Below are 25,794 nucleotides of genomic sequence, written 5' to 3'. Positions count from 1 at the left end.
TAGGGCAAAGGTGGAATTCTCAACTATCACATAATCTAATATAGAATCTCCCTGATAAGATTTGTGAGTAAAATGTGCAGGGGAATCAGAAGGGAGCCTTCCGTTCGATATAATCCCATCCATAACGGACAGTTCTTTAAGAAGTATCTTCCCTCGCTTGTTTGTTTTTATCTTCTCGGGAAGGAGAGCTTGGGGGATCTGAAATGATTCTTCTTTATATTTATCGCGAAACAGGCTTGTGCTTAAGTTCGAGATTTTGCAATTCAAATCCCCTACTAAAATTATATTAGGGGAAGGAGATTTCTCCCTAAGACTCTGAATATAGACAAAGACCTTTTTTAAAGTTTCGTTAAAGCTAGCTTCAGTGGGAATATAGGCGTTAATCAGCACTAGGGGTTTAGACACCTCGACATTGTCCTGGCCAAATAGCGTTATAGCTTTGAAAAGGTTACAAGAATCCAAGTAGTGGGAAAAATTCCATTTTATCCGATTGGATAACAGACATGCAATTCCCCCCTTAGCGTGGCCTCTCCTGGTGGGAACAGCGTAACCTTCTAGAACAAAATAGTCCCTTCCTATTTGAAGTTTCTCTGAGCACCAAGTCTCCGGGAGACAGATCACACTGGCTTTTAAAGACATAAGGAATTTATTTTTTTCGGGACAATTCTTTAACCCAGCACAATTCCTGGATAGTAGCAATATATCATTGCTAAAGATGAGGATTTAGCGGGTACTCAATAGTCAATTTCTTCGAGAGAACACCTGGTAACCAATTCCAGCGGAGGGTTTCATCTATGACTTTATCCTGAGGGGAGGGTATAAGAGGATTAGGGTAAGATACAAGACGATGATCTTTTGATAAGCAAATTTTAAAATCATCGAAACCGCCGGAATGTTGTACATTTCCAGGTGCTACCTGCAGGAGGGATAGAGTAGACCCTAAAGGCCTTGAAGACTTAGAAGGTCTGACAGAGAGGAGATTCCCCCAAACACGCAAAACATCAATCCCTCTACTCTGAAATTCTTCAGACCGTTGTAAAATTAGATTGACCACTAATTTGGAGTAGAATGTTACCCTCTTTAAGTTTCTACCCTCTGTCTTCAGAATCTGTATTAGGTCTATCTGCCGATTGCAGCAATTTTAATTTTACCGATTCCTGGAAATATTTAAGAAGTAATGATCTATTTAGAGTACAATCAGCATCAAAAAGGGGGAGGAAATCGAGAATAAGGGTATCAACGTTCTCCTCCATGGGGATTTCAGGGGGCTTTTGACAAACCACCACTCCTTCCCTTTTAGCGGAGTAGGGACTTGCCAAAGGATTGAGAGCGGAAGATACAGGGCCAATAGAAATGATCTCATTTTTTCGGGGAATTGGGATTAACAAATCCCCATTTGCCATAGGGGGCTCACCTGGAGGGCTGGAAATAAGGGGTAGAGAGTCAGAGGTCTGTAAGCTCTGTGCTGCGGGGGTTGAAGTATCCGCAGCTATTTTTCCTTCCTCACTTGCATTCTTTGATACCAAAAGGGAGGCCTGATGTGATTGTTGATTTGAGATCATTTCCAAATTTGCTCTCCAAAGGATTTTTCTCTGTCTGTTCTTTTCAATTCTTCTAATTTGTCTTCTCTTTTTTGTCCCATTCCTTTTAACTCTCCCTAAATTCTCCCTTTTTCTATCGCTTTCTTGTTCCTGAACCTCCATGTCACCCACACAAAGCTGTTTATTAAAAATTGGAAATAGTTCTTTATCCACCTTAGGGTCCATTTCATACTGATCCTCTACTATCAGAGGTAGTTCTAGATCATTTTTTGACCCCATTTTGTGTAAAACCTCTACTACTGGAACTATATCAACTACACAATTTGAGATAGGGATTTTCAGGGGGGGGGGGGGACTAGTTGTTCCCTATCATTGGATAGATGGAAAGTGGTGGGAGACCCATTATCTTGCTCAAAGATTTTCTGCTCTACAGGGTCTTCTCCCACAGCATCTAAAATTGGACTGGATTTCTTCTCAAATTTATTGTGTAACAAAACCTTCAGTATTTGGGTTACTGTTTCCAAAACACAATCAGAGCACCCAACAAATTTCTCTAATACTACTACTATGGAAGAGAGCAAGTGTTCAAGAGAGGCTAGGCAGTCGGAGACTGGTTTATCCAATCTGGGAGGAACCTTAGCATCACTACTTGTTATATTAACCACATCAATGCTTAGGAAATTCATCATCAATGCTGAATTTTTTTAAATCCCATTGTTCATGACGAGCTCAGCTCGTCATGAGTGTATGGAGGTGTACATCATGATGAGCTGAGCTCGTCATCAGCGTCCAAGGAGTTAAAGTTAGAGCTCGTTGAGGTATTTAACTGGGAGATATTCGAGGGAGTACTGCTATAGAGATGGAGAACAGGTGGAACTGGTGTTATAGGAGTTTTTTTGTAGATCCCTTATCTTATCGGTGTCAACCTCGATATATCTTCTACAAAGGTCCAAATCCAAATCAGAAAAGGCTGGGTCATTATTATACCCTTCTCTAGGTGGTGAGAGGTTTGCTTCATGTATTTCGGATGGGGGCTCACTAGTTTTAGAGAGTGGGACATGATCTAACACCCCCTCTGTTTGTAAAATAGCTTCTGGGGGGGATTGAAGTGGAAGAGGAAAACTATTATTTTGTTCCTTTAAATTATGTGTGATAGGAGACATATGATTAATCAATGAAACCAAGCCTTCTGTTACTGTGGCTGGAGAGGTGACCCCCGTTTCTATATTATTCTCATACACCGAAACCTCAGTATTCAATCCCATCCGAGAAAAGAGAGTTTTTACAGAGTCATCATGGGTAGATTCAACAGTTAATGCTCTATTTTTTCCCCGCTCCCAGAGATTGAATAACTGACAGGTACCCTTAAGTTGTACAACATGATTGTCGTTGTTTCGAAGGGGGTTCGATTTTGTTTTGGAACACGACCTCCCAACCAATAGTCTTCCAGACCTAAGCTTTTTGGCCGTCATTTCAAATGAGACTAAGAAGGTCACAAGGGTGCCACTAGAAACAGTAAAACGTGATAAAACAGTCACAGGCTAACAAGTAAACTTTGAAATAAAAACTTTTTAAGAGGGGTGGGCACAGCACAGCCTTCTTTGGCCTCTGAGGGCCTCAGAGGGCCTGCCCTTTGCCCGGGCATAGCCCCGCGCTTTGACGCGTGCGCGTCAGACTTAGTCAAATATATAGCGGGAGGTGGGGCGGGAAGAGGACCAGCTTCGGCGAGTATACAGGCGCAGCGCCCGCTGGTCCTCGCAGTCCCGCAGTGGTGGGAAGACTCCACTCGGCGCCTCAGGTTGTCAGTCAGTCCTTTTCAATGATGAACTCGAGCGGCTCCCGCGAAGCGGGGGCCGCGAGCAGTGGGCTAGAGAACAGCAACAGCAATCAGGCGATGGTACCGCTTTGTCACTCCGTTAGAAAAGCAATATTCTAAGTTGAGATGTGGAGCTTTTATTCCAACACAAAGGGGTAAGCAATCTGCTTTGGGCCTCCAGCCTAGGAGGGATGTCCCACAGTAGTGAGAAGAGGAGACAGATGCTGCAGTGGCATTGGAACCCAGGTGTACGAAGGACTGACAAACTCAATTATGTTTTTTTTAACTATCCTTCCTTGCACTTGGGCCCAACTCATCGTTGCTGAGCCAGCGTAGCTTTGCACCTGGGAGCAAGAGCCCCAGGAAGAAGAATATTGAAACAGAGGGAACACCTTAGTTTGGGCCTCAGATAATGGGTAGGGCAAGATGGGGGCTTATGTTTTTTAACATGTCAGAAGAGACTCCCCTTTCGCAAGAAGTAGCTATCATTAATGCAGCAGGTGCATTACCACTGTGACCCAGGTGTCCAAGGGGCCCACTTGTGGCATATAGGTTACCTGTATTATAGTAACATGAGGCCACGGGTTCTGGAACGTGGTAATGTAAGCGAGCAGGTACTGACAGTTGGAGGTGAAACCACTGGACATTGGGTGTAACTGGCTTGCTCTCCAATATATCCTTAAGTTACCTTTCGAGTCTACTTTACAGGACTACCTCACAAATAGTACTGTCCGTCTTTGGGGCAAGGGGTGAAAGAAGAGCAATGAAAGAGGCAGAGGAGACAGGCTATCACGGCTGCAGGTATCATCAGTTCAGTAGCTGGCATTGCATGCCCAGGAGTGTGTGTGGCTCACAACGCTCCAATTTTGGAGACTCTGATTTGTGGTTAATGTAAGTTTTTGTTCGATGTATTTGCTCTTGTATAAGTCTAACAAATACTGTGCATTTTGTGCTACAGGTCAAGAGTCCATGTAATGATCTGAAAACTCATTCCTGCGCTAAGTCCTGTTCTTCCCGCTTAACCAAACATTGTCATAATGTTTCTTAGGGGTCCCAAATTCAAAACATTTTGTTTAGAGGGGTTCAGAACAAAAATGTTTGAAAACTTTTGCCATAAAGCCTGGCCAAACACCACCTTGAAAAAGTCTCATTTCACGTGTCTTCTTTAGTTTTGAAGATTGGGAACTTGATCGAGTAGAGAGGACAACAAAAGTAGACTTACTTTCTGGTTTTCCTCTAGTTGCTCCTCACGGGCGAGCAGCTGGGTCTACTAATACCCGTTCTAGCATCAGGACTGCCACAAACATCCACATGCTCGTCAACCCGGAAACACTTTGGTAGGCAGGTCACAGGAACTATTTCCTGTGAGAATCAAAAGACTAGTACGTAAGCAATAGATTAAGAACGGTGGTAAGGATTGCGCGGCCACATTGGAATAGGCCGGTTTCTTTACATTAGAAAAGTAACTTTTCGGCAATGGACAAGAAACTTGCTTTAAGGAAAATGAAATTCGTTAAACACCTCCTTATGCGAACACATAAACGTATTAGGGCTGTTTACCCACTTCATTTTCAAAATTAAATTGTACATGCCTCCATTATTCTCGCGCAAAGTATCGTGTCACATTTTTTACGTGCTCTCGAAAAGACTATATTTTTGGGAACGAATCAATAAAGGGTTTTACCGTGAATGTAGTTTTTTTCTGTTTGATTGACAGGTTTTGAAACCAACCGATGCAGTGCTCTCTTTCTGAACTCTGCTGTGTATAGGGGCGGGAGTTCGCCTGTACTTCCGTTGTGGGAGGCGGTCTCTGTTTCTTCTCCTGCTGCTTGTGAAGGGCATCGAGCCGGTCGCTGTTGAACGAAGGTGAGAGCTAGAGGGGTCTTTGAATGAGGGTGTTGTTGCAGAGGGTCCTCGAGAGTTTTGGAGTTCTAAGTGCTGTCACCAATAGTCCTGCGTGCTCAAGGACGACCAGGGCCCGAGCCCTTTGGAGTTGATGTTTCAAAGGGACCGGTGCTTAATTAATAGGAGCACTCTTTAAAAAAAATAAAAAAAACGTGTTAATTTGAACGTGTTAATTCATGTTTATTTTATCTTTTTCATATAGCATTCAAATGTAAGTGAAAAAGCAACATTGCTTTTTCTTGCTGCGAATCTAATTATTTACGATTTTTACCAGTTATACATTTTTTCAGTCAAATTAGGACACTGATAAGGCGTGGGTTGAGAAAGAGGGGACACGTTGTAGAGCCCTTTGTATTTATGTGGAGTGGTTGTCTCGTCCCTAGTACTTAATAGCTGATACGAAATTATCAGCTTTTAAGTTCTTTCAGAACACCTTGCGTATGTTGCATGTAATGAAAAAATATGTTCGTTAAAATAGGTAAAGCAGAGTCACGTGACTGAACAAAAAACTGGGAAAGGTCAATTTTCTTTTCTCTTTAAGGAGCTGTGAACTTTTGCTACCTGGTGAAGCGCCGGATTCGCCGTTCCATTCTCACGTTAATTTAATGCAAAAGTACTTTTTTTTTCTTCCTTTCCTGGGGATTCAGTCATCCAACCCCCACCCTTAACATCCCACAAACTCTTCCGACTCACTGGTTCACAAAATTGTCCACGTGCCCTTTGATGTTAAACTACATATTCCTGCTTTTTGGAAAACCTCTAGCAGCCAAGGTGTTAAAAAGAAAGAGAAGCATAATACGAAGCCTCCGGTCCTGTAATAGAATACATACAGACCATCCAGAATAGTGCCAGTAGGCCTCGTAAGCGGTATACAAATAACCATTATACAAATAACCATAACCATAAACATAATATCTTTTTTCTATATGGCCATGTTGCTTTATGCTTAACGTCTCAAAACTGGAGATTATCTATTTTCTATTGTCCATACCTCCCTCAGCTGTTACACTTTTCCTTCCTCCAAAGTATCTTTGTTTATTGTGTAGTCACGTGTACCGTAACCTGTCACTGTAGCCCGACTTGCTGTTTATCTAAAAGGTACGATTCAATCTTTCATTCAGAAAAGAACCTGCTCTGTGGTTTAGTGTTGCAGTCTTGGCTTTTATGACAGTGAACATTTAGACTACTTGTGCATTAATTTTGCCATGTGCATGATTTTTAACATTAGTCTGTATTGTATTTGCACAAACGTGGTTCTTAATTTAGTCTTTCAAATGGTACATGGTATAGCACTCACTATAGTAGCGAGTGTCTCGGTTCAGTCTGTTCTAACATGGCCCAGTCATCATCAAACTACCTTGTACCTTTTTAGATAGTCAATTCAATTACACTTTATTCGGTTTTACATCAAAAACCATAAAAGTTATATATCAGAGTGCATAAAAACATAAAGCAAGTACATAAAACAGTAGTTCACTAAAACATTTTGAAGTCCGATCTCAAATACAGGTTATAAATAAGGCCCAAAACCCTCCCTGATTTGTAAAATACCGCAAGAGCAAGACCTCCAGTTAAAATGCACAAATTCAACTAAACCGTTAAAAACCTTAAACCAGAGGTCTTCAAACTTTTGTAGGTTGAGCCCCCCCCATCTGACTTTATTTAGATGTCGGGCCCCCCCACCTCTTGACAAAAAATTCTGGAACCTGGTATTCTACATAATCGACCGTCATCCGCATTTCCCAGTCCATATCTGGCTAATAATGTTAAACACAGTAAGAGTGTTTAGCAAACTGCAGGTTTGCGAGTTGGTGCGGTGAAATGACAGAGGCTTACTACACAGTCCAAAACGACATTTTTCAAGATAAAATGTGTGCAAATTGTAACGGGTTCTCCGCTTAATTCTTGCAAAGCCTCCTCAAAGAAACTTCTGTGGTCAATAAAATAAGTACCATTCAAAGACTATGCTCTCCACTGAGAAGCACTGTAGAGTTACATTTATGTCACCTCATTTATTCAGGTCGTACTTGCATGTTTCTAAAGCCTCGTGCTTGTGTTTGGCATTGCAGGAACAAAGCCTCGTGCTTATGTTTAGTTTTTCATGCCGTACTTGCATGTCTTCAAAGCCTCGTTCTTGTGTTTGGCATCGCAGCATCCATCCATCATGCACCCACCCATCCATCCATCCTTCATCCATCCATCATGCATCCATCCATCCCCCCATACATCCACCACCCACACATCATGCATCCTTCCACCGATCCATCATGCACCCATCCATCATGCACCCATCCATCCATCATGCATCCATCATTCATTCATCCATCCACACATCATGCACACATCCATCCATCCCCCCATACATCATGCATCCATCCCCCATACATCCACATGCACCCATGCATCCATCCATCATCCACCCATCATGCACCCCCTACATCCACCAGCCACACATCATGCATCCATGCACCCATACATCCACCCATCCATCATCCATCCATGCATCCATCATGCACCCACCAATCCATCCATCCACCCATCATGCATTCATCCATCATGCATCCATCCATATATTCCACTATTCATTCATCCACCCATCACACCACCCACCCATCATCCATCCATCATGCATCCATCCATCATGCACCCACCCATCCATCCCCCCATACATCCACCACCCACACATCATGCATCCATGCACCCATCCATCCATCCATATATTCCATCATTCATCCATCCATCATCCCCCCCATACACCATCCACCCATCCATCATCCATCCATGCATCATGCACCCATCCATCCATCATTCATCCATCCATCATTCATCCACCCATCATGCATCCATCCATCCATATATTCCATCATTCATCCATCCATCCATCCATCCCCCATACACCATTCACCCATCCATCATCCATCCATGCATGCACCCATGCATCCATCCATCCCATCACCCATACATCCACCACCAACCTCTTGGCACACAATAATGTAATGCAGAATTATACTTATTTCATGCATAATTATAGTTATTTCACAAAGCCTCGTGCTTGTGTTTTGTTTTTCATGCCATACTTGCATGTTTCCAAAGCCTCGACCAGAGCAGGAACCTCTTGTGCATTACAATAAGTTGACACTGCAGGAACCTAGCCTCGTGTTTGTGTTTGGTACCGCCGTTGTTGAATGCTCAGTAAATGCATGCGATTCAAACTATACTGTGATGTCAAAGTCGTGGTGTGATGGCACCGCGATCTTTTCACATAGATGTAATGGGTATTTCCGTCTTTTAAAGACCTTTTGGCATGTTAATGAGGTGTTGATAGTCTTCACCCCTTCTTAGGGCCCCTGCAGCTCCACTCTGCCTCGCCGCCGTGCGAAACAATGAAAGGTGACATTTTATGGTGCTGGTGGAGTGCCGCCCCCCCTGAGATGGCGTCGCCCCACAGTTTGAATAACTCTGCCTTAAACTACCACCATCTACACATCCATACAGGCCCTCTATTTCACTGAAGCTTTTAAAACGCCTACTATGAAAATAATGCAGTCCTCCTTTAGCAGTTGAAGGTACATAAGGGCAGGACAAGCCTGACTAAAATTCAATCTTTTTAAAATAGGAACCAGAAAGTGCCTTTGGGGAATTTCATACAACTTGCATAGAAACATAAAGTGTAGCAGATCCTGCGGAGACTGCCAGTCGCAGCCGCAGGGAGCTAACACTTGGCCTCTATTGTATCCCTTGGGCCTAGCTAACAAAAAGTGAAAAAGGTTCATACGGAGCATAGTTAATAGAAATGTTGATAAAAACCCCATAAGGTAATGTTGCGTTGTGCGGACACCAGGTTTCAGTAACTCCGCGATTTCTTGTCCACGTTCCTTAAGGTCAGGAAGGCTGCCCTGATAAGTTCCACGTCCTTCTTGACAATCGATTGTGGCTTACAAAATAAGTCTCCGCGTCCTACCTTTACCAGGCTACTTTTAATGTACTTGAGCCACGGGATTCGGGTTGCATTGTCAAGGGACATGCACTCTCTTAGGATTATGTGGTTGCGGGTTAAATCTTTAATTAACCAACACTTCAACCAGAAAATAAGAGGGCGCAGTGCAAGAACATCACTTAAGAAAGAGACCCCCCAATTCCTCATGTGCCACTAAGTTGGGGGTTCCATGTGGGACGCGAAGGAGGCGTTTCAAAAAGTCGTTCTCCGTCACCTGGAGCAAATCCACAATGGTGTACCCCCATATTTCACTGCCATTGGTAGTTGTAGCCAAACTTTGGTTTGGTAAACCTTTAGCATAGCTCCTGTTGGTTTCCTCCCTGTTTGAGGCAAAATTAAAAATTGACGCATTTACCCGGGCCACACCCCCCCCTTTTCCTCAAGATTAAAGGACCCCATTTTAATTTATCGTAAAAAAACTCCTAAATAGGAAAATACATTAGCACGGGGATCTTGGCAGGGCCAACACTGGATTGAAAACTCTTTTTAGATTGTTGCCCCACTTTCATTGCATATGATTTGGAATTATAATTAATAGGTCCCGATCAGACATGAAACTAGAAAAGGCTGTTAGAAGAGATTGCAGACCCATTGCTGCCCTAAATATAAGGACGGCATTGCCCGCGTATAGCAGGACTGGAATGCCACGCTGCCCTACATATGGGTACTTCACTTCAGTTTCTCTTAATTCGGTCTCCAGGTCATTGATATAAAAAAAATTTAAAAAGCAGTCTTGCCGTACACCCCTCTTAATCTCAAGGTCCCTAGTAACCCAAAGGTCCCGAGAGAACCTGACATTAGCCTTAGTTGATTAGTGCAGGTCCTCTAAAAAATTGACAATATTGTTATCCATCCCCTTTGCCCTCATGGACTGCCACAATTTAGCTCTGTTAACGAATTTAAATGCGGAGGACAAGTCCATGAAGGCAAGAAAAATAGTACCAGGACGTGCCACAGAATAGTTGCTCAGTATCATATACAAGTTAAGGTACTGGGCAAAGGTAGAGCGTCCCAACCGGAATCCGAATTGGACCTCCAACAGAATCTCTTTCTCCTCTGCCCAGGTTGACCACCTCTGCAAGAGGATACGTCCTACCACTTTCACCACTGAGTCAATAAGAGATATAGGCCTGTAACAATGGGTACTATTTCTATCTCCCTTCTCCCTTCTTAAAAACAGGGCTATGGTGGAAGAAGCCCATGATTGTGGGCACCATGTTTTTGCCGCTGCGTTAAACACAGGTCCGGAGGAATCCCATCTGGGCCCGGTGCCTTGTTAATAGATAGCCCTTCAATGCCAGCTATAACCTCATCCTTTTCAAAGATTATTGGCGGGTCATTTACGACTCGACTCCCTTGGCAGCAGTGTTCCTTGGGGCAGTCAGAGATAGATTGAAAAGGAAGCACCCACTCCTCCTCAGTGATGTGTGAATCTAAGCCCCCACCCCCTTCCTGACAGAGGAAGGGCTGATTCACAAAGGTCCAAAACCTGGAGCTATTTCTAGGTGTACTGACGGCAATCAATTCCCTCCATGCCTCCTCCTTCAGCTCACCCTTTCGTTTAACTAGAGCTAACTTATATTCTTTACGACAAGCGTGTACAGCGAATTGGCTCCTTGGTTTGGCCGATGACAGCGATTCCCTCAGCTTCCTAGCTGCCTTAGAACAGTGAGAGTCGAACCATCTAGGGCCATGGGTGACAGTTCTACTAGCGGGAGCACTTAGAATTTCATCAGCCTTATGCGCTATCAGTTAGTATGCGCCCATAATCTCATTGGGAGAGGAGCCAACACCTGTACAACGTGATAGCTCAGTGACACAAACTTTTAATTTATTGTAAAATTTATCTGGGGAGATATGAGACCATTTAAGTCTTCGCTTGCGATCAGTCGGTCTTAATATACCCCTCAGTGAAACATTACTGATTTGTACGGATAATGGGTCCAACATGTGAACACAGAGTGGATTGTGGCCACTAAATTCACTCTCCATGATAATAAAACCATGAAATAAAGATTGCAAAGAGGAGGAGACTAAAATAGAATCTTTAAACGACCCGTGCCCTTTAAAGGTTGGCACAGGAAATTTGGTTTGAGGGGCGGTTAAAGACATCAGGACCACCATGTCTAGTTAATTTATCAAGTTATTCATTGATTCTCCCTGGGCATGATGTTCAAAATGAAACCCCACTCATACGGGGACATCCTAACTCAGAAATACTGGATAAAGTAGGGTTGCCACAAGGATGTATATTAACCCCTTCCATGCTGATGACGGCTGGGGTTCGTCACGGCCCGCCCCTGTTCGTGTTGTTTACAGCACACCAGGGGAATCGCAGCCGCATGGAAGGGGTTAAAACCACCAGAAACCAAAAGATTATGTAGGATTGAGCCAAAAGATTATCTTATGCAAGTTCCCAAGGTGATGATATTACAAACACCCTGAGAACAGACTACTGAATTGTAGAAGTTAATGAGGCCCCATCTAGTGTCTCCCCTTTTTAGGTTTCGCTGGGGGGCAGAGCCGTTAGGCTCCTCCTCCAGAGAAATCTATTGAGTACAGTAAGCACTATGGAACACGCCCCCCCGTCCCATTGGCTAGCTCCATAAATGGAGCCTAGCCATTGGACGTGGGGCCTGTCCATCAATGCCGGATCAGACACGGGGGCGTTCCTGAGATTCTTTGGCTTTTGCCGACGTCACGCAACGCCGGGAACGCCCCCGAGTCTGTTCCGGCATTGCCGGCACCTCCCTTGCTGCTCGGGACGGGTCTCCTTATTTGTTCCTAGCTGCCCCTCTCCCGCCTCCCTCGTCCTCTCCCGCCGTTCGTGTACTCTCCCGCCTCCCTCGTCCTCTCCCGCCCCCCTCCCGCCCCCCTCCCGCCGTTCGTGTACTCTCCCGCCCCCCTCGTTCTCTCCCACGCTTGTTCCTGGTGCCCGTCTTCTGCTCCGGCCGGCCGTCGTCAGCTCTCTCCTCCCCCTTTCCCGCCCCCTCCCGCTTCTCTCTGATTACGCCCTTAATTACATCGGTCACATCACTTTGAGAGACGTCCCCCCCCAGATTTTTCAACGCACTTTAAAGCGCTGCGTAAGCTACATCCCCTCTCAATTCGGCCTCTCCGCCAAGTAGTGTGAATTAACAAGCTTCCTAACTTCATGTCAGTTTATAGGCAAAGGTACAGTCCCTTCTGCTGCCATGGAAACCAGCCGCAGCATTGTCCGTCACGTGACATTACAACGACCGGAGTTCTCGAGCACGGGGCCAGGCTGCTTCTGCGTCTCGGCGCATGCGAGCTGTAAGCTCTTCGCATATCTTTTGCGTAACCGACTAGCTATTGGCGCCATTAGGGTGCGAGGAGCGAGCCCGTGGTGCGGAGACCAGCCGACAAGCAAAGATGTCGCGGTATGGCGGACGCTACCAGGGCGGTACGTAACAATTAGAAGGTTGTCCTGTGGTGGTGTGCATGAGAATGTGAAGTGCAGCGCGGTTGACAGTTTCCTACACGCACTAGAAACTCGCCGTTCTGTGTAAAAGTGATCAGCTGTAGGGGTTTGTGCGTTTTTAGCGGGGATAGGAAACACATCACATAACATTTCCTTAGAGAGAGAGGAGCCGGCGCCCGTGCCTGACGGTGGGCGGGGTTGCTGAATCAGGAGAGGGAAGTGAGAGGAAGATGGCGATCTAACTCCTCCTCCGCTGGTGAGCAGACCCTGCGCGAGAAGCCTCGAGCGCACAAAACTTCACCGGCGGCTCCCCTCGCCTTAAAAAGAACAACAAAGCACCGGCGAGGAGCTGCGTGGAGCCGCTAAAAACCCCCCACAGAGAAAGCGGTAGGAGCAGCAGAGCCCGCCTGAGTGCAGCGGCAGCAGTGGGCGTCCCGGGCAAGCTCTTGTAAGATCCTTGCAATTAATCCCGATTTCCGATTGGTAATTGTGTATTTAAATAAATAAATGCAGCCCACGTGCTTTGGGAGAGCGAGCGCGGCGGGAGGAGGGCTTTTTTATGTCCAAACGGGAGATGGTTCATCTGGTTGGGGGGGTTTCTCGCTGCTGGTGTTTCATGAAGTGGTTTATGGGAGGAATTGGTTAACAGAGACTAATAAGCGGGTATAGCGAAAATCCCGTGTGTAGTAGAGCTGCGGGCAGGGGTGGTTTGGTGTGTGCAGTGTGTGTTGTCTCTGTGTGGACTTGGATCTCAAAACACAGTAAGGGACACAGTATAGGAGAGCGAGAGAAAAACACTGCCCTGGGAAAAGCTCGGGCTAAGGGTGACCTCCTTTTTTTCACGGCCGATTGCATTGCTTGGTTTGGTCTATTCTTCAGAGGTCCCCCTTCCTCCTCCTCCTTTTCAGAAGTTGGCCTGCAGGGGAAAGGGCTGGATTCAGGGTCTGATTCGCTCCTAGGAGCAGGGAGGAGGAGGGTGTCGCGTTGCTGCTGCGCCAGGCTCTCTGGTGGTGGTGTGTGCGTGTCTGATGAAGGGGCTGCCTGGAAGAGGTGTTTAGGTGTGCTTGACGTATGTATGTTAAATTCATCAGTTACGTCAGAATTATGGAATAAGTGTGGATTGAGCATTTGGAAACACAAGTGGCAGAAATATGGTGACCCTAAGAGGAAGTAGGGGTTACTAGAGCCCTGGGACTTCCTAATTTTTCCTGTTTTTAATCATACTGGCTGCTAGCCAGATTAGTGTTAGGTGTACCAGGCAGGTATTTTTAAAGTTTAACCCTACCCCCACTCAATACCCTATTCCTTTTCCAACAGTGCTCCCATGCATCTCATAGGTTGTAGCACGCCTCGTTCTGCAACGGCCGGGAAGAACTCTCTGATGAAGAATACCACCAAGGCAAGCACTGTCACCCCTTAGACCCGGCCGACATGGCGAGCACTGTCACCCGCAGAGTAGTGAGTGCAGATTAAAGAGTGACTAGGGAGTGCAGAGTGACTAGGGAGTGCAGAGTGACTAGGGAGTGCAGAGTGACTAGGGAGTGCAGAGTGACTAGGGAGTGCAGAGTGACTAGGGAGTGCAGAGTGACTAGGGAGTGCAGAGTGACTAGGGAGTGCAGAGTGACTAGGGAGTGCAGAGTGACTAGGGAGTGCAGAGTGACTAGGGAGTGCAGAGTGACTAGGGAGTGCAGAGTGACTAGGGAGTGCAGAGTGACTAGGGAGTGCAGAGTGACTAGGGAGTGCAGAGTGCTAGGGAGCGCAAGGGAGTGCAGAGTGACTGCAGAGTGCTAGGGAGTGCAGAGTGACTGCAGAGGCTAATGGCAATGTAAATGACAATGCCATTTATTTATCTGTTTTCAAAACCAACACATAAATATAAATTTTGTCATTTACAATGCCAATAGCTCTAACTTTGCCAAAGGCGAAACCATTGCATTGTAAATGCTTGTTACTAATAGTGTATGGATTCCTGGGTTGGGGTTTGGTACGACCTGGGTCTGGCAGTCAATGGCTACAGATATATATACAGCTAGAACACCCTTAGGTCTTTCACTCGCAGAAGGAATGGCTGGGACAAAAAAAGCCTTATACCCTTCCAATAGCAAGTCGCAATCCACTGCCCATGTTTCTTGTAGGGTGATTAGTGAGAATTGTTTCACAAATTTCTGTTTTCCAGCCCAGCAATGTTCCAGGATAAAAAATTATTCAATCTTTCCCCTGTGGGCCTCTCATCAACCTCTGGCGGGGACTGATTGGGTACAGCAGGGTCAATCTCAGAAGGCGTTAGACACCCTCGTCAGTCGCACTCCTCCAACCCAGTTAATATTGTGAATCTGTTGTTTAAGTCTAATGCGGGGTCAACACCTAACTGGCCGTCTGTTAAAACAAGCACTGGCGTTGCCAATAGGTCTCGCAGTAGGAAAGTTGGAGCTATTACAATTGCAAATAGCAATGCCTTTTATTTTTGTTTTCATTTTAAAAACATAAAGGGCTTTGTCATTTACAAAACCAATAGCTCCAACTTTCCTACTGCGAGACCTATTGTGCACTGCACAGTGTGGGTTAAAGTGGCACTGCGTGGGTGTGAGTGCCTTTGGGTGAGTGGCGTTGCGTGTGTGATTGTTGTTGCGTGTGTGAGTTGCGTGGGTGAGTGGCGTTGCGTGGGTGAGTGGCGCGTGCGTGAGTGGCGCGTGCGTGAGTGGCGCGTGCGTGTGTGAGTGGCGCGTGCGTGTGTGAGTGGCGCTGCGTGTGTGAGTGGCGTTGCTAGTAAGCTTGTTGACCTTTCCTTTTTTCTCATTTTTGATTGATGAGTCTGACCTTGGAGTTTACTGTCCCAGGACAAGAAGAAAAGATTGTTGCCTTCTCTCAAGAATCCCTTGATCAAAGCCGACCTGCAAAAGGATTGCCAAACGGGCTGTACAAACGCTTTCAAATGTGTTTTCCTACTGTTCCTCGGTGCTCTCGGCTTGTAAGCCAGCTGTGTTTACTGGCAACGAACACAAGGAAAACAAGTAGCAGTACTCGAGGAACTGCTGAGACCCACATCCCGTCGCCACAAACAATGTGTGATCCTCCCACCTCCAAAATGATCACACAAGTTCGAGTATTGGAAAAAGGCTCTGCAAGTAAAAATAAATGCACGCACAGAGACAGTGAAAATAAAGAATGGCAGCCGAAGCAAATACAAACAAGCAGCAATTGGCCACGGCCTGCCTGCGAGGCTCAAAGTGTTAGAAGGCAGGTCTTGGGCAGAGGCAGAGTACTGACTTAGGATGACTGTGAGGCGCATTGGTGTGAAGCACATCAAAGGGCTTCTCCTCCCCTAATTAGGTGAGGAGAAGCCGTTTCGGGAAACTGAAAGTACGGCCGGCCTGCGGCCGGCCATGAATAATTAGGGGAGGAGAAGCCCTTTGATGTGCTGGGCTGACCCTGAATGCGCGTGCATGTTTAATCACGTGGTTCACGTGAACTACATGAAAACCGCGGGGCTGAAAGCCTTTTGGTTTGAAGATGTTTTCGCCACTTGAATTCTCGCTCCGCTCGATGCGCTTGCGCACATCGATAGGTCGCGAGACCTAAAAATGAATGGGCCATAGAGATAAGCTGCTGCCTAGGGGCTGATCTATTTAGCCACCCTCCTCTGGAAAGTGCCTTCGAGAAGTTATCGAACATCTCCCTAGATGAAACTGGTTTGTAAAAAAAACTCAAGGGGAGAGCCCTGATTACAGATCCAGAAGAAGGAGCACAACTAGTACCCCTAGATAAGATCCTGCCGGCAATATGGGGGTTGTAAAAATGTACTATGACGCAGTCCTCCGTACATATTTTCCACGAGCTCCCAATCCAACTCACCCTGCGGGCCATGAGAATATTTTTCGCCACAGGGGCACCCAAGATGGTGTTGTGTGTAAACCAGTATGTAATTTTGTTTAACAGCTGCCCATAGTTTTCGTCAACCCATTTTGAGAGAGGTGGGACATTCCCTAGATACTACTACGTAGGGAGTAGACTCCGGTGGGAGATTAATAACTGTGAGACTTGTTAACTGTAATTCCCTACTTCCTGTCCACCCCGTTCTAGAGGGAACAGAAGGCCCTACACTTGTAGAGGGCTGACAGGTATGAACTGTGGTATCGGTATTACTGGGCATAAGGTTATTGGAGTTGCTTTGATCTATCCCCTCTCCATATGGAGCAGGGCTTATAGGTAGACTGCCCCCATGCCTGTACCCTCGGTAGCTGGATGGTCACTACTGATGTTAACATTAGCTGCCTGGGTGACCGGTGAGTTGCAGCTAGCCAACCCCTCTAAATTTAGTAATCTAGCTTCAACTATACTTAGTTTTTGCAGGATAGGATCTAATAAAGTGGATATCATGGTTTCCAGCCTGCACCAGAAATTCTCGTCAGGCTGGCCTGTAGGTGGCTGAGACGTTGAGGTAGTGAAACCCACTTTAGTGCCACTTACAGAATTATTCAATAACTTTTTCTTGCTATTTATTCTCTGGGCAGGTTTGCTGGCTTTGGATAGTCCTCGACTCTTCCTTGTTTTTGTCGGGGAGGCAACAATACGGGATGACCTCAATTTAGCTTTCTGCCCTCTGGTCAAAGCTTTTGCAGGGCTAGATTCTTGGTCAGACGTCAATGAACAGGGAACAAGATTTATCACTCGGTTCGAAATAGCATAAGATGACTGACTAAGCCAGGTCATGGTTAGAGACCACCAGAGATTCGGGGATTACAGGAGTTAAGGAAAGTCTGCCTTGTGGGTGTTGGGGCTAAAGCGAAAACCTTCGTTCAGTTGGCTTAATCTCATTAATGAGGGCTGATTCGGCCCTCAATAAGAAGGCATCCAAAGTTCCCACCACACTTCTGCCTACACTCAGCATACGCTTACTCATGTTTGACATGTATATGGGCGCAGATATATTGTCAGATCCCTCCTAAAGTTCTTCACAACTGGCAGCACAGGGTATACTATACAATGTGCAAAATGCAATACAGTACTAAATTACTGACAATACAGTACCTAAGTAGTTAGTGGTAATTAAAAAACCCTATGTTGTCAGTAAAAATACACCCTAGAAAACAAGATTATAGCAGCAATAACGGAAACTATTGTGCAATATATATATATATATATATCGCAATACAGTACGAAAACATTGACTATAAAATTACCATAAAGACTATCGAAGGTCTTTTGTTAACCAATGAAGTAAATGTAAATGTAGTATACTTGTAAAGCGCACAGCTGCCCCAGCAACGGGGTGTCCCGGCGCTGTATAACGCTGTTGAACCCTTCCTGGCTCTCCCTGAGAGATGCCCCTCCTGGGCGCCCCCAAGGTGAAGCCAGGCATCCCAGTGTTGTTGGTGCCATTGTGGATATTAAGCAAGCTATTGCCCAGAGTTGCAGCATGGGACCCATGATTAGAGTAGGCGCCGAGGCGAGAATTATCAAGCCCGCGGACAATGAGCCCAAGACCCTGCCGCGTCGGGAATTGAACCTTGGTCCCGGGCCATATCTCTGCTTCAGGGTCTGCCGCTTCTAACCAGTGAACCACGGGTGCAGGAATGATGCTTGCTCCTCGCGCCTGGCTGGGGGCTGCTGTGAAATGTAGGCAATGATGGTTTGAAGCCGTTTCCCTCACGGTGGAGTAGTGGACTGCCAAGCTGTTCCCCTCACGGCGACGGAAAAAGCAGCCAAGCCGTTTCCCTCATGGCAGAGCAGTGGGCTGCCAAGCCGTTCCTCTCACGGCAGATGCAAGGTTCAGGTAAGCGCGCCCCGCGCTGCAGGAGTGCTGCAGCGCTTTTCAGGGAGCTATGGGCGCAGGGATGAAGCTTGCTCCTCGTGCCTGGCTGAGGGCTGCTGGGAAATGTAGGCAATGATGGTTTGAAGCCGTTCCCCCTCTTGGCAGAGTAGTGGACTGCCAAGCCTTTCCCCTCACAGCAGATGCAAGGTTCAGGTAAGCGCGTCCCGCACTGTGTGAGTGCTGCAGCGCTTTTCAGGGAGCTACAAAGTGGTACAAAAGGGGGTAGTGATGGACGGAGCATCTGAACCAATCAAACACCGCTTTTCAGGGAGCTACAGGAATGACGCTTGCTCCTCGCGCCTGGCTAGGGGCTGCTGGGAAATGTAGGCAATGATGGTTTGAAGCCGTTTTCCTCACGGCAGAGCAGTGGGCTGCCAAGCCGTTCCCCTTACAGCGGATGCAAGATTCAGGTAAACGCGTTTAGATAGTCTACTCTTTTGCCCGCTAAGCAATGAAAAACATTTTCACTGACCTAAGAGTTTCATGGCTTTCCTTCGACAGTATTCTAAAAGAATCTCACAGGAAGCAGCAATACTTCGACTTTCCATATGCAACCCAGGTTTTCAAGGACACCTAGTAACCCTCAAATTTTAATTGATTATTCGTTTTTAGAATCAAAAATAAGTTTACTTGATTAGTGTCCTAGAATACCGCATCTTAGAAGACCACTCTCTCATTTCTACCATCTCCGTTGATTTAGATGACCCAAAATCTTTCCAATGGGCACAATTTAATTTATCAACGTTCTAGACCACTTTGCTTTCTCCTCGTACATTATTATAGGAATTATATTCTGACTATATGTATTAATGAGCAGTATCAAAGAGAAAACATCTATATATTTTAGAACACTCAAATCAACTTTTGAACCTCATTCAAAATGCATAAAACCTCTTATTTTAATTAATTGGAATACACCGGTTGTCAGTTAATGAGGGTTTCTGTGCCACAATGGAAGCTGAAACTTGGACTGAGGAGTGGAGCAATTTAGGGAGTCTGTTTAGTATTGTAGTAGAAACATTTCAAGCATTATGTGCTGTACGTGGAAGTGTTTTGAGGGAGAGTGGCTTCCAGTAACTAACTAGATGTAGTGGGATGGCATAACTGGGGCAGCACTGAAAAGTTTTGTGTTTACGCTACATTACATAATTATACTTTTCAGCTCAGGGAAATTGTCCAGAATAGCCTTTTTTTTTCTTCCAACTATCAAAGCTGGGATTTGAATCCATGTCTTTAGGTTCCAAGACAGTGATTTGGCTAATGCAGGGCTCGAAAAATCATTTAATTTTTACTAGACCTGTAGGGCTAGTAACCTAAAAAATGTACTCGACCTAACTGAAATGCACTTGACCTCAGTCTCTGAAAGCGGAGCAAATGCGACAAGTTAACAAGATTTAAAGGCACTTTTATTGCTTATTCACTTTGTGAGCAATAAAGATGCCTTTATGTCTTGCTATCTTGTCCCATTTCCTCTGCTTTCAGAGACAGAGGTCAAAAGTCAGTTTGTCTTCCTACTCGCCAGAAAGGGCGAGTAGGACCTAAAAATAGCTCATCCTAATTAAATCTGGCTTGCAAATGCAAGCGGGCGAGTGGATTTTGAGAGCCCTGTAATTGATCATGTCTCCCTATCTCTAGGCAAAATGGAATACCATATTGTTCCATAGTGGACTCTAATCAATAAAAGGCCTTGCTCTTCATTAGTCTAACCCCTCCCCCTCTTTACATGTTTTAACGGTTATGAGCTCCTGCAGAAATATACCTGATTTAATAAAATTCTAATATATCCCAGTATCCATGTGTGCCCTAACATTCAATAAAAACCTCCATCATGGATCGTACGATGTAGTCCTGTAGAAGTATATGATCATGCACTGCTGTTTTAGATGACTATATTTTTTTTTTTAACAAATGCCTTTTCTTTTATGAATTAGAAATGTATGTAATATTTCTATAAGAATATGTCTTGGATATAAAGTACTTTTGACTTGATTATACCAAGTATAAGAAACCTAAGAGGCAAGCTGTATTATCATACTGGAACGAACATAGGGGTCAGGTAAGTCTAAGAATAATATGGAACATTCAGCTTAGAGGTAGATCCCACCCCTAACTGACATTCTTGATTAGAAGGTACGTGTCAAATCCCCACATCGCCTTTCTCCCAAGCATAGTTGCTGTAGGGCTTATTGGTACTAGTATCCCCCTAATATTCCCTCTCAATCATCCATACCAGACACACTTCTCCCTCCATTTATGTGGATCAAAGTAAAAGTAGCACGTACCAAGAAAGAATGCACATCAGTGAATTGTGGTTTCCGGTTTTCTAATTCCATTCATTGCGAACCCGGTCTCTCAAATTGTTAGATCCTCTTATCTCCCACTTGTATAAATAATACAGCCTAGTCGACAATTATACCTCCATCGTAGACACCTATGGCAATATGGCAAGTAAAAATATTTATCCTTCCAATGCAGCAAGACATCATGATATAACATCACCACTCTAAGGGTGGTGTATACAAACGCAACCCAATTTATTTAACTCCCACATCAAATGCATAACCTATGGCCCCCACTCATAATTGGCTCTGAATCACAACCAATATCCCTGATAGGCAAAGCGGAGGCAAAGCGGACACCCGTGTAGCAACATCACAAAATATTATTTGAAACAAGGGGGCGTATCGCTATTTAACCGCTTTATTTGTGGCATCATTGCGAATAGTTTGATATGTTCCATGTTAGAAATGGGGCAGCGTGTTCTATGTTCGCCTTAAAACCCGAAACAAGGGGGCACATTTATAAACAACCTCATAGTTTGTGGCATCACCGAGAATAGTGCTGTATATTATGTGTTAGAATTTGGGCGGCGTGTTCTATATTTGCAGAAAAGTAATCTGGTATTGTATATTGCATAACCACATAGCTTTAAACAATATGATAAGCGTGTCCAAATATAAAACCACTGTTCATACGTTCCTGTGTGTTTTTAACAATTAAGAAAAGTATAATCGGAGAGCATCCCTACGCCGCATAGAGTAAGAATATGTGGTCCCAGTATTCGGTGAACTCTTTATGGCCCACACATTTCATGTAGTGTGTTTTGTGGTAATATAGCTAGTGTGGCAAGCTCTCCATGTACCAAGAGGCGATCTAATACTCTTTTTCCCATACCCACGTAATTAAGACGCGGTTTGCACCAGAGTTTAAAAAGCATCTCACATTTGCCGCATCGGACCACGTTGTATGTCCCAGTATCTACTCCACTGCACTACACGTCCCACTTAGCCACAATTTCCACATTTACAACCCCACCAATGGTCAACAGTGCTCATTTGGCCACATACCAATCTTGTACCCCCCTGATGGTAAATTAACAATACGCATATATTGCATTTTTGTCAGCATTTTGCATTTATAGCTATAAATATTGTGATAATTAAATTCTGGTAAAGTTGTCCCGAGTCAGTCACTTTTAGCAGACTTTATCTTTTATGGTCTGATACACGTACAACCTACAGAAGTCCTCTTTATTTCAGATGGAAGATTAGTCGCTCATGTACATGAGGTAATTGAATAGTGGATATTTCTTTTTAATACATTGTCTGACAGGTTAAAGGGGGGGCGTTCTAGTCCAAAAAGACAGTAAAACGACCCTGGCTAACTTCCCAAAATCATTCGCTCTTGCGTGAGTAGAGAAAGAAACACAAGATGGATGGAATGCGGAACAAATCAAACATTCACCCCCAAGTCAAGAGATCTAGGTTAAATCCATTGTTGTTTTGCTCACCATGCCATCCCAGTTTAGACCAAGTCATATGCAAGTCAGCCTTAACTCTGCTCCTCATGGGAACAGTCCAGCCTGAACTGCCAAGCCAGGTCCTCCCTGTACCAGAAACGAGCATCCTGGGACCGTTTTAGGGGTATCACCTCATCAGCTAGACTAGCTTGAATCCAGTGGCACAGTTCGCCCCGGACCCACACCTGGGTATACCTGGCACACGTAGGGTGAGAAAGCAAAAGATTCACAAATGATTCTCCAAATGCAAAACAAATGAAAAATGTACCCCCAGTCAAGAGATCTGGGTTAAATCCACCTTTCTTGGGTTCTCTGAGGAGCAGGGTCAAGACTTATTTGCATATGGCTTGGTCCAAACTGGGAGGGTATGGTGAGTCAAAAGCCCTTTCTAACCTCCCCAAAAAGTCAGAACTGATGGGCCTCTTGCACATTTTAGACTCCTCTGTCTGCAGCACTACACCGTCACTGGGGGGGTAACACCTTGACTTTAACTCAACCAGCAGGATATTGGCCTCTGAAACAGATCCGTGACTTTGCGAGAGCTAGGAGTCAGTAAGTCTAGCTGAGCAGCCAAGTCTTAGTCTTAAATTTACCTGGGGAAAAAATTAAAGCCAACTCTCCTTTGCCCTTCGGGGGGGGGGGGGCTGGGGGAGCAGTTTGAAAGCTGCTTCCTGGTTTCGAAGAACTGTACAAAGTTGATGGAGCTCGCAAAAAGAAAGATAGAGCTGGGTTACCATTGGAGCAAATTTCCAAACCACTCACCAGCAAGACTGGGAAGATATCTCACTGTGAGCTAAACATTTTTTCCGTCTCTGATAATTTCTCCATACTCAAGAACAGACTGTGATCCCACGTCAACCCCTTCATCCTAAAAGGGGGTGGGTGTTAGTGAGTCAAGTAGGGTTTCCAAAACCACTGGTTACCGGGAGTCCGAAATCAGACTGACTCGTTGTTTTAATTGAAATAACAGAAAGTGCGATTTCTTTGGAAAGTTGAGTGCCTCAAAAGTAAATTTATTTTGGGTGTGAAGAAACACAGAAAAGTCCGAGTGTTTACAGTGAAGGCATTTTAGCTCTGGTTAATTTGTCTTGCAATTTGATACGCCCGCCCCTTTCGGTACAACGAGCATTATAAATGGGTAATAGTATGGCACTTCAGGATGACAAAAGTGAAGCACTGTATACAATTATGTATCTGCCCTCTTGTTCATGTCTGCCCTAAGAAATAACAAAAAACGATAGAGATAGTGAATACAAAAGGATTTCAGAAAGAATACATTGAAACTTTACAATGAGAAATAATCAACTAATCAGTGTCTTTGAGCTCTAAGGCACATAAGCTACTCTCCTTCCGACATAGTTTTTCATATTCACAGCATGGTGCATTCTTTAGTTGTTCAAACTCCAGAAGAGCAAAGCAGAAAGTCGGTAGATTTTACCCTCCAACTTCTCTTCCCTCGCTACATAATTTGAGTCAGAAAGTTGTTTCCTTGAAACTATTGGCACATTCGAAAGAAAGCAATTTTGCAGCAGATAGCCACATATTAAGTCAAAGTTGACCCCAACAGTCTGTTTTGTCCTGGCTGCGTTCTGGTTATGATATTCCCTAACATCTGATGGCGTCCCTATCAGAAACCATGTCACTTTTTAAAAGAGAAGGGCTTCAGTGGCAGGGACCATGCTAATAAGCAATCGAGTGTGTGGTTCCGTTCCATTTTCTATCCGTAGATAGGGCAGCACAGATCCCTTACCTAACCACTGCAAATTAGCTAGAGAACTGGAGGATGATTGTTGTAGCAAGTGGCTTAGGCCAGCTTCAGTTGTATACTTCAAGTGCTGGCAAAATACATCTTGTAGTATGCGGAGGGAGCAATGCGAATTGATACTGCTTAAGTAAAATGTAAATTACGCTTACATTTAGAATGGTTGCTTGATAATTTACAACACTTTATTGTAATAATTTCTTGTTGTTTTCAGAATCTATAATTATGGGAGGCCATGATGCTGGAACACACCACCAGTTCACTGGAATCGCAAGATATTTCAATTCGTACACAATAATAGGCAGAAGGAACGTATGTATCTTGCATTATGCAATGGAGATGCTTTTTGTTTTTTAATTGTTAATTATTGAGAATTGTGTATACCATGAAAGACAGACATACCCAATTAGTCACAAATAAACAGTTTACAAAAAGTGTCAAGCAGCAGAGCATTGCATGTGGGGTGTGCTAAAGATACAATGCGCTTTGCTGGCCATAATCCAGTGAGGGTGGTGAGTTAGCGTTGTCGCTGGTAGGGGGTACTTTAGGCAGTGTAACCAGTGGTGACTGCCTTGTCACAGCGATCTGCACCGGTGCAGTAACACGCTCAACATAGTTTCCTACGGAGGCGACACCCAGCTCATCCTCTCACTCACGAGAAATCCTGATGACACCAGATTCCGCTTCCAGGAAGAAATGCAGAATGTGGCAGCATGGATGAAGAACAGCTGCTTGAAGCTCCACTCAGAGAAGACCGAGGTCCTTATCCTCTGACCCTGCACCTCCACCTGGGACAACAACTGGTGGCCCACTGCCCTCGGAAATCATCCCACACCTACAGCCACGCTTGGAACCTTGGCATCATCCGCGATTCCTAGCTCTCCATGAACCGGTAGGTCAACACCGTCGCTTCAAGTAGTTTCAACTTCTTCCGTAAGACCTTCAAATGGATCCCCCCTGACTGCAGAAAGACAGTCACCCACGCACTCCTAGCCAGCAGACTGGACTACGGCAACGCCCCGAACACATGACCCAACACCTTCGAACCTTCCACTGGCTCCCCATCGAGAAGAGGGTCACCTTCAAACGCCTCACCCACGCCTACACATCTCTCAACATTGGACCCCAATACCTCAACGAGAGAGTATCATTCCACGCACCCAAGAGGAACCTCCGCTCTGCTGCCCTCACCCAGGCAGAAATACCCTGAATCCGCAGAAACAGAACCGGCATGAGCGCTTTCTCCTACATCGCAGCCAAGACCTGGAACGAGCTACCTTTGAACAACAGACGCTTCCCCACCCTGCACACGTTCAAGAAGGACCTCAAGACCAGGTTCTTCAGCTGATCCAGAGCCGCTCCCCCTCCCTTACCCCCAGCACCTTGAGACCCTCACGGGTGAGTAGGGCGCTCTATAAACCCCCTGATTGATTGACTCTGGGAGGCAATGGTGGGCAGTCATTGAGTACGGCAGCCGCAGGTCCGAGTCTGGTTCCAGGGCCAGTAATCTGACATCCCATCCTGTAATTTGTGTGCCCTATTTGGCCTGATAGCACCATCGTTGCATCACGTCATCTCCACCCTATGTCAGACAACTGAGCTCCTGCTTCCACACAGGTATCTGAGAGAGGAGAAGCCCTCTCCATTGCATCGCGACGCTCACTTTTTCAGGCCTAGAGCCAGGTAGATAAGTTTGTTCCCCGCTTTGTCCGCCTTTGAG

The 25,794-nt window shown here is 45.3% G+C and overlaps 2 protein-coding genes across 5 annotated transcripts in view; one reads left to right on the top strand and one right to left on the bottom strand.

Annotated features, from left to right (window-relative positions):
- PDCD11 (programmed cell death 11) overlaps nt 1-4,709 on the bottom strand; it is a 640,465-nt gene extending 635,756 nt beyond the window's left edge. For all 4 annotated transcript variants that reach the window (XM_086922722.1, XM_086922723.1, XM_086922724.1 and 1 more), the window contains exon 1: nt 4,580-4,709. The gene's annotated coding sequence lies outside the window, so the exon portion shown is untranslated. The remainder of the gene's footprint in view (nt 1-4,579) is intronic.
- Nucleotides 4,710-5,107: 398 nt separating this feature from the next.
- Nucleotides 5,108-25,794, top strand: part of ATP5MK (ATP synthase membrane subunit k) — a 57,235-nt gene continuing 36,548 nt past the window's right edge. The window contains exons 1-2 of the mRNA XM_086922720.1: nt 5,108-5,223; nt 24,289-24,386. Coding sequence (XP_086778846.1) covers nt 24,300-24,386 — 87 coding nt within the window. The 5' untranslated portion in view covers nt 5,108-5,223; nt 24,289-24,299. The remainder of the gene's footprint in view (nt 5,224-24,288; nt 24,387-25,794) is intronic.

The sequence above is a fragment of the Lissotriton vulgaris genome, chromosome 5, assembly GCF_964263255.1.
Source record: "Lissotriton vulgaris chromosome 5, aLisVul1.2, whole genome shotgun sequence".
NCBI classification, from domain to species: domain Eukaryota; kingdom Metazoa; phylum Chordata; class Amphibia; order Caudata; family Salamandridae; genus Lissotriton; species Lissotriton vulgaris.
The sequence above is the reverse complement of the archived record's forward strand: the minus strand, read 5'-3'. Positions and strand labels throughout refer to the sequence as shown.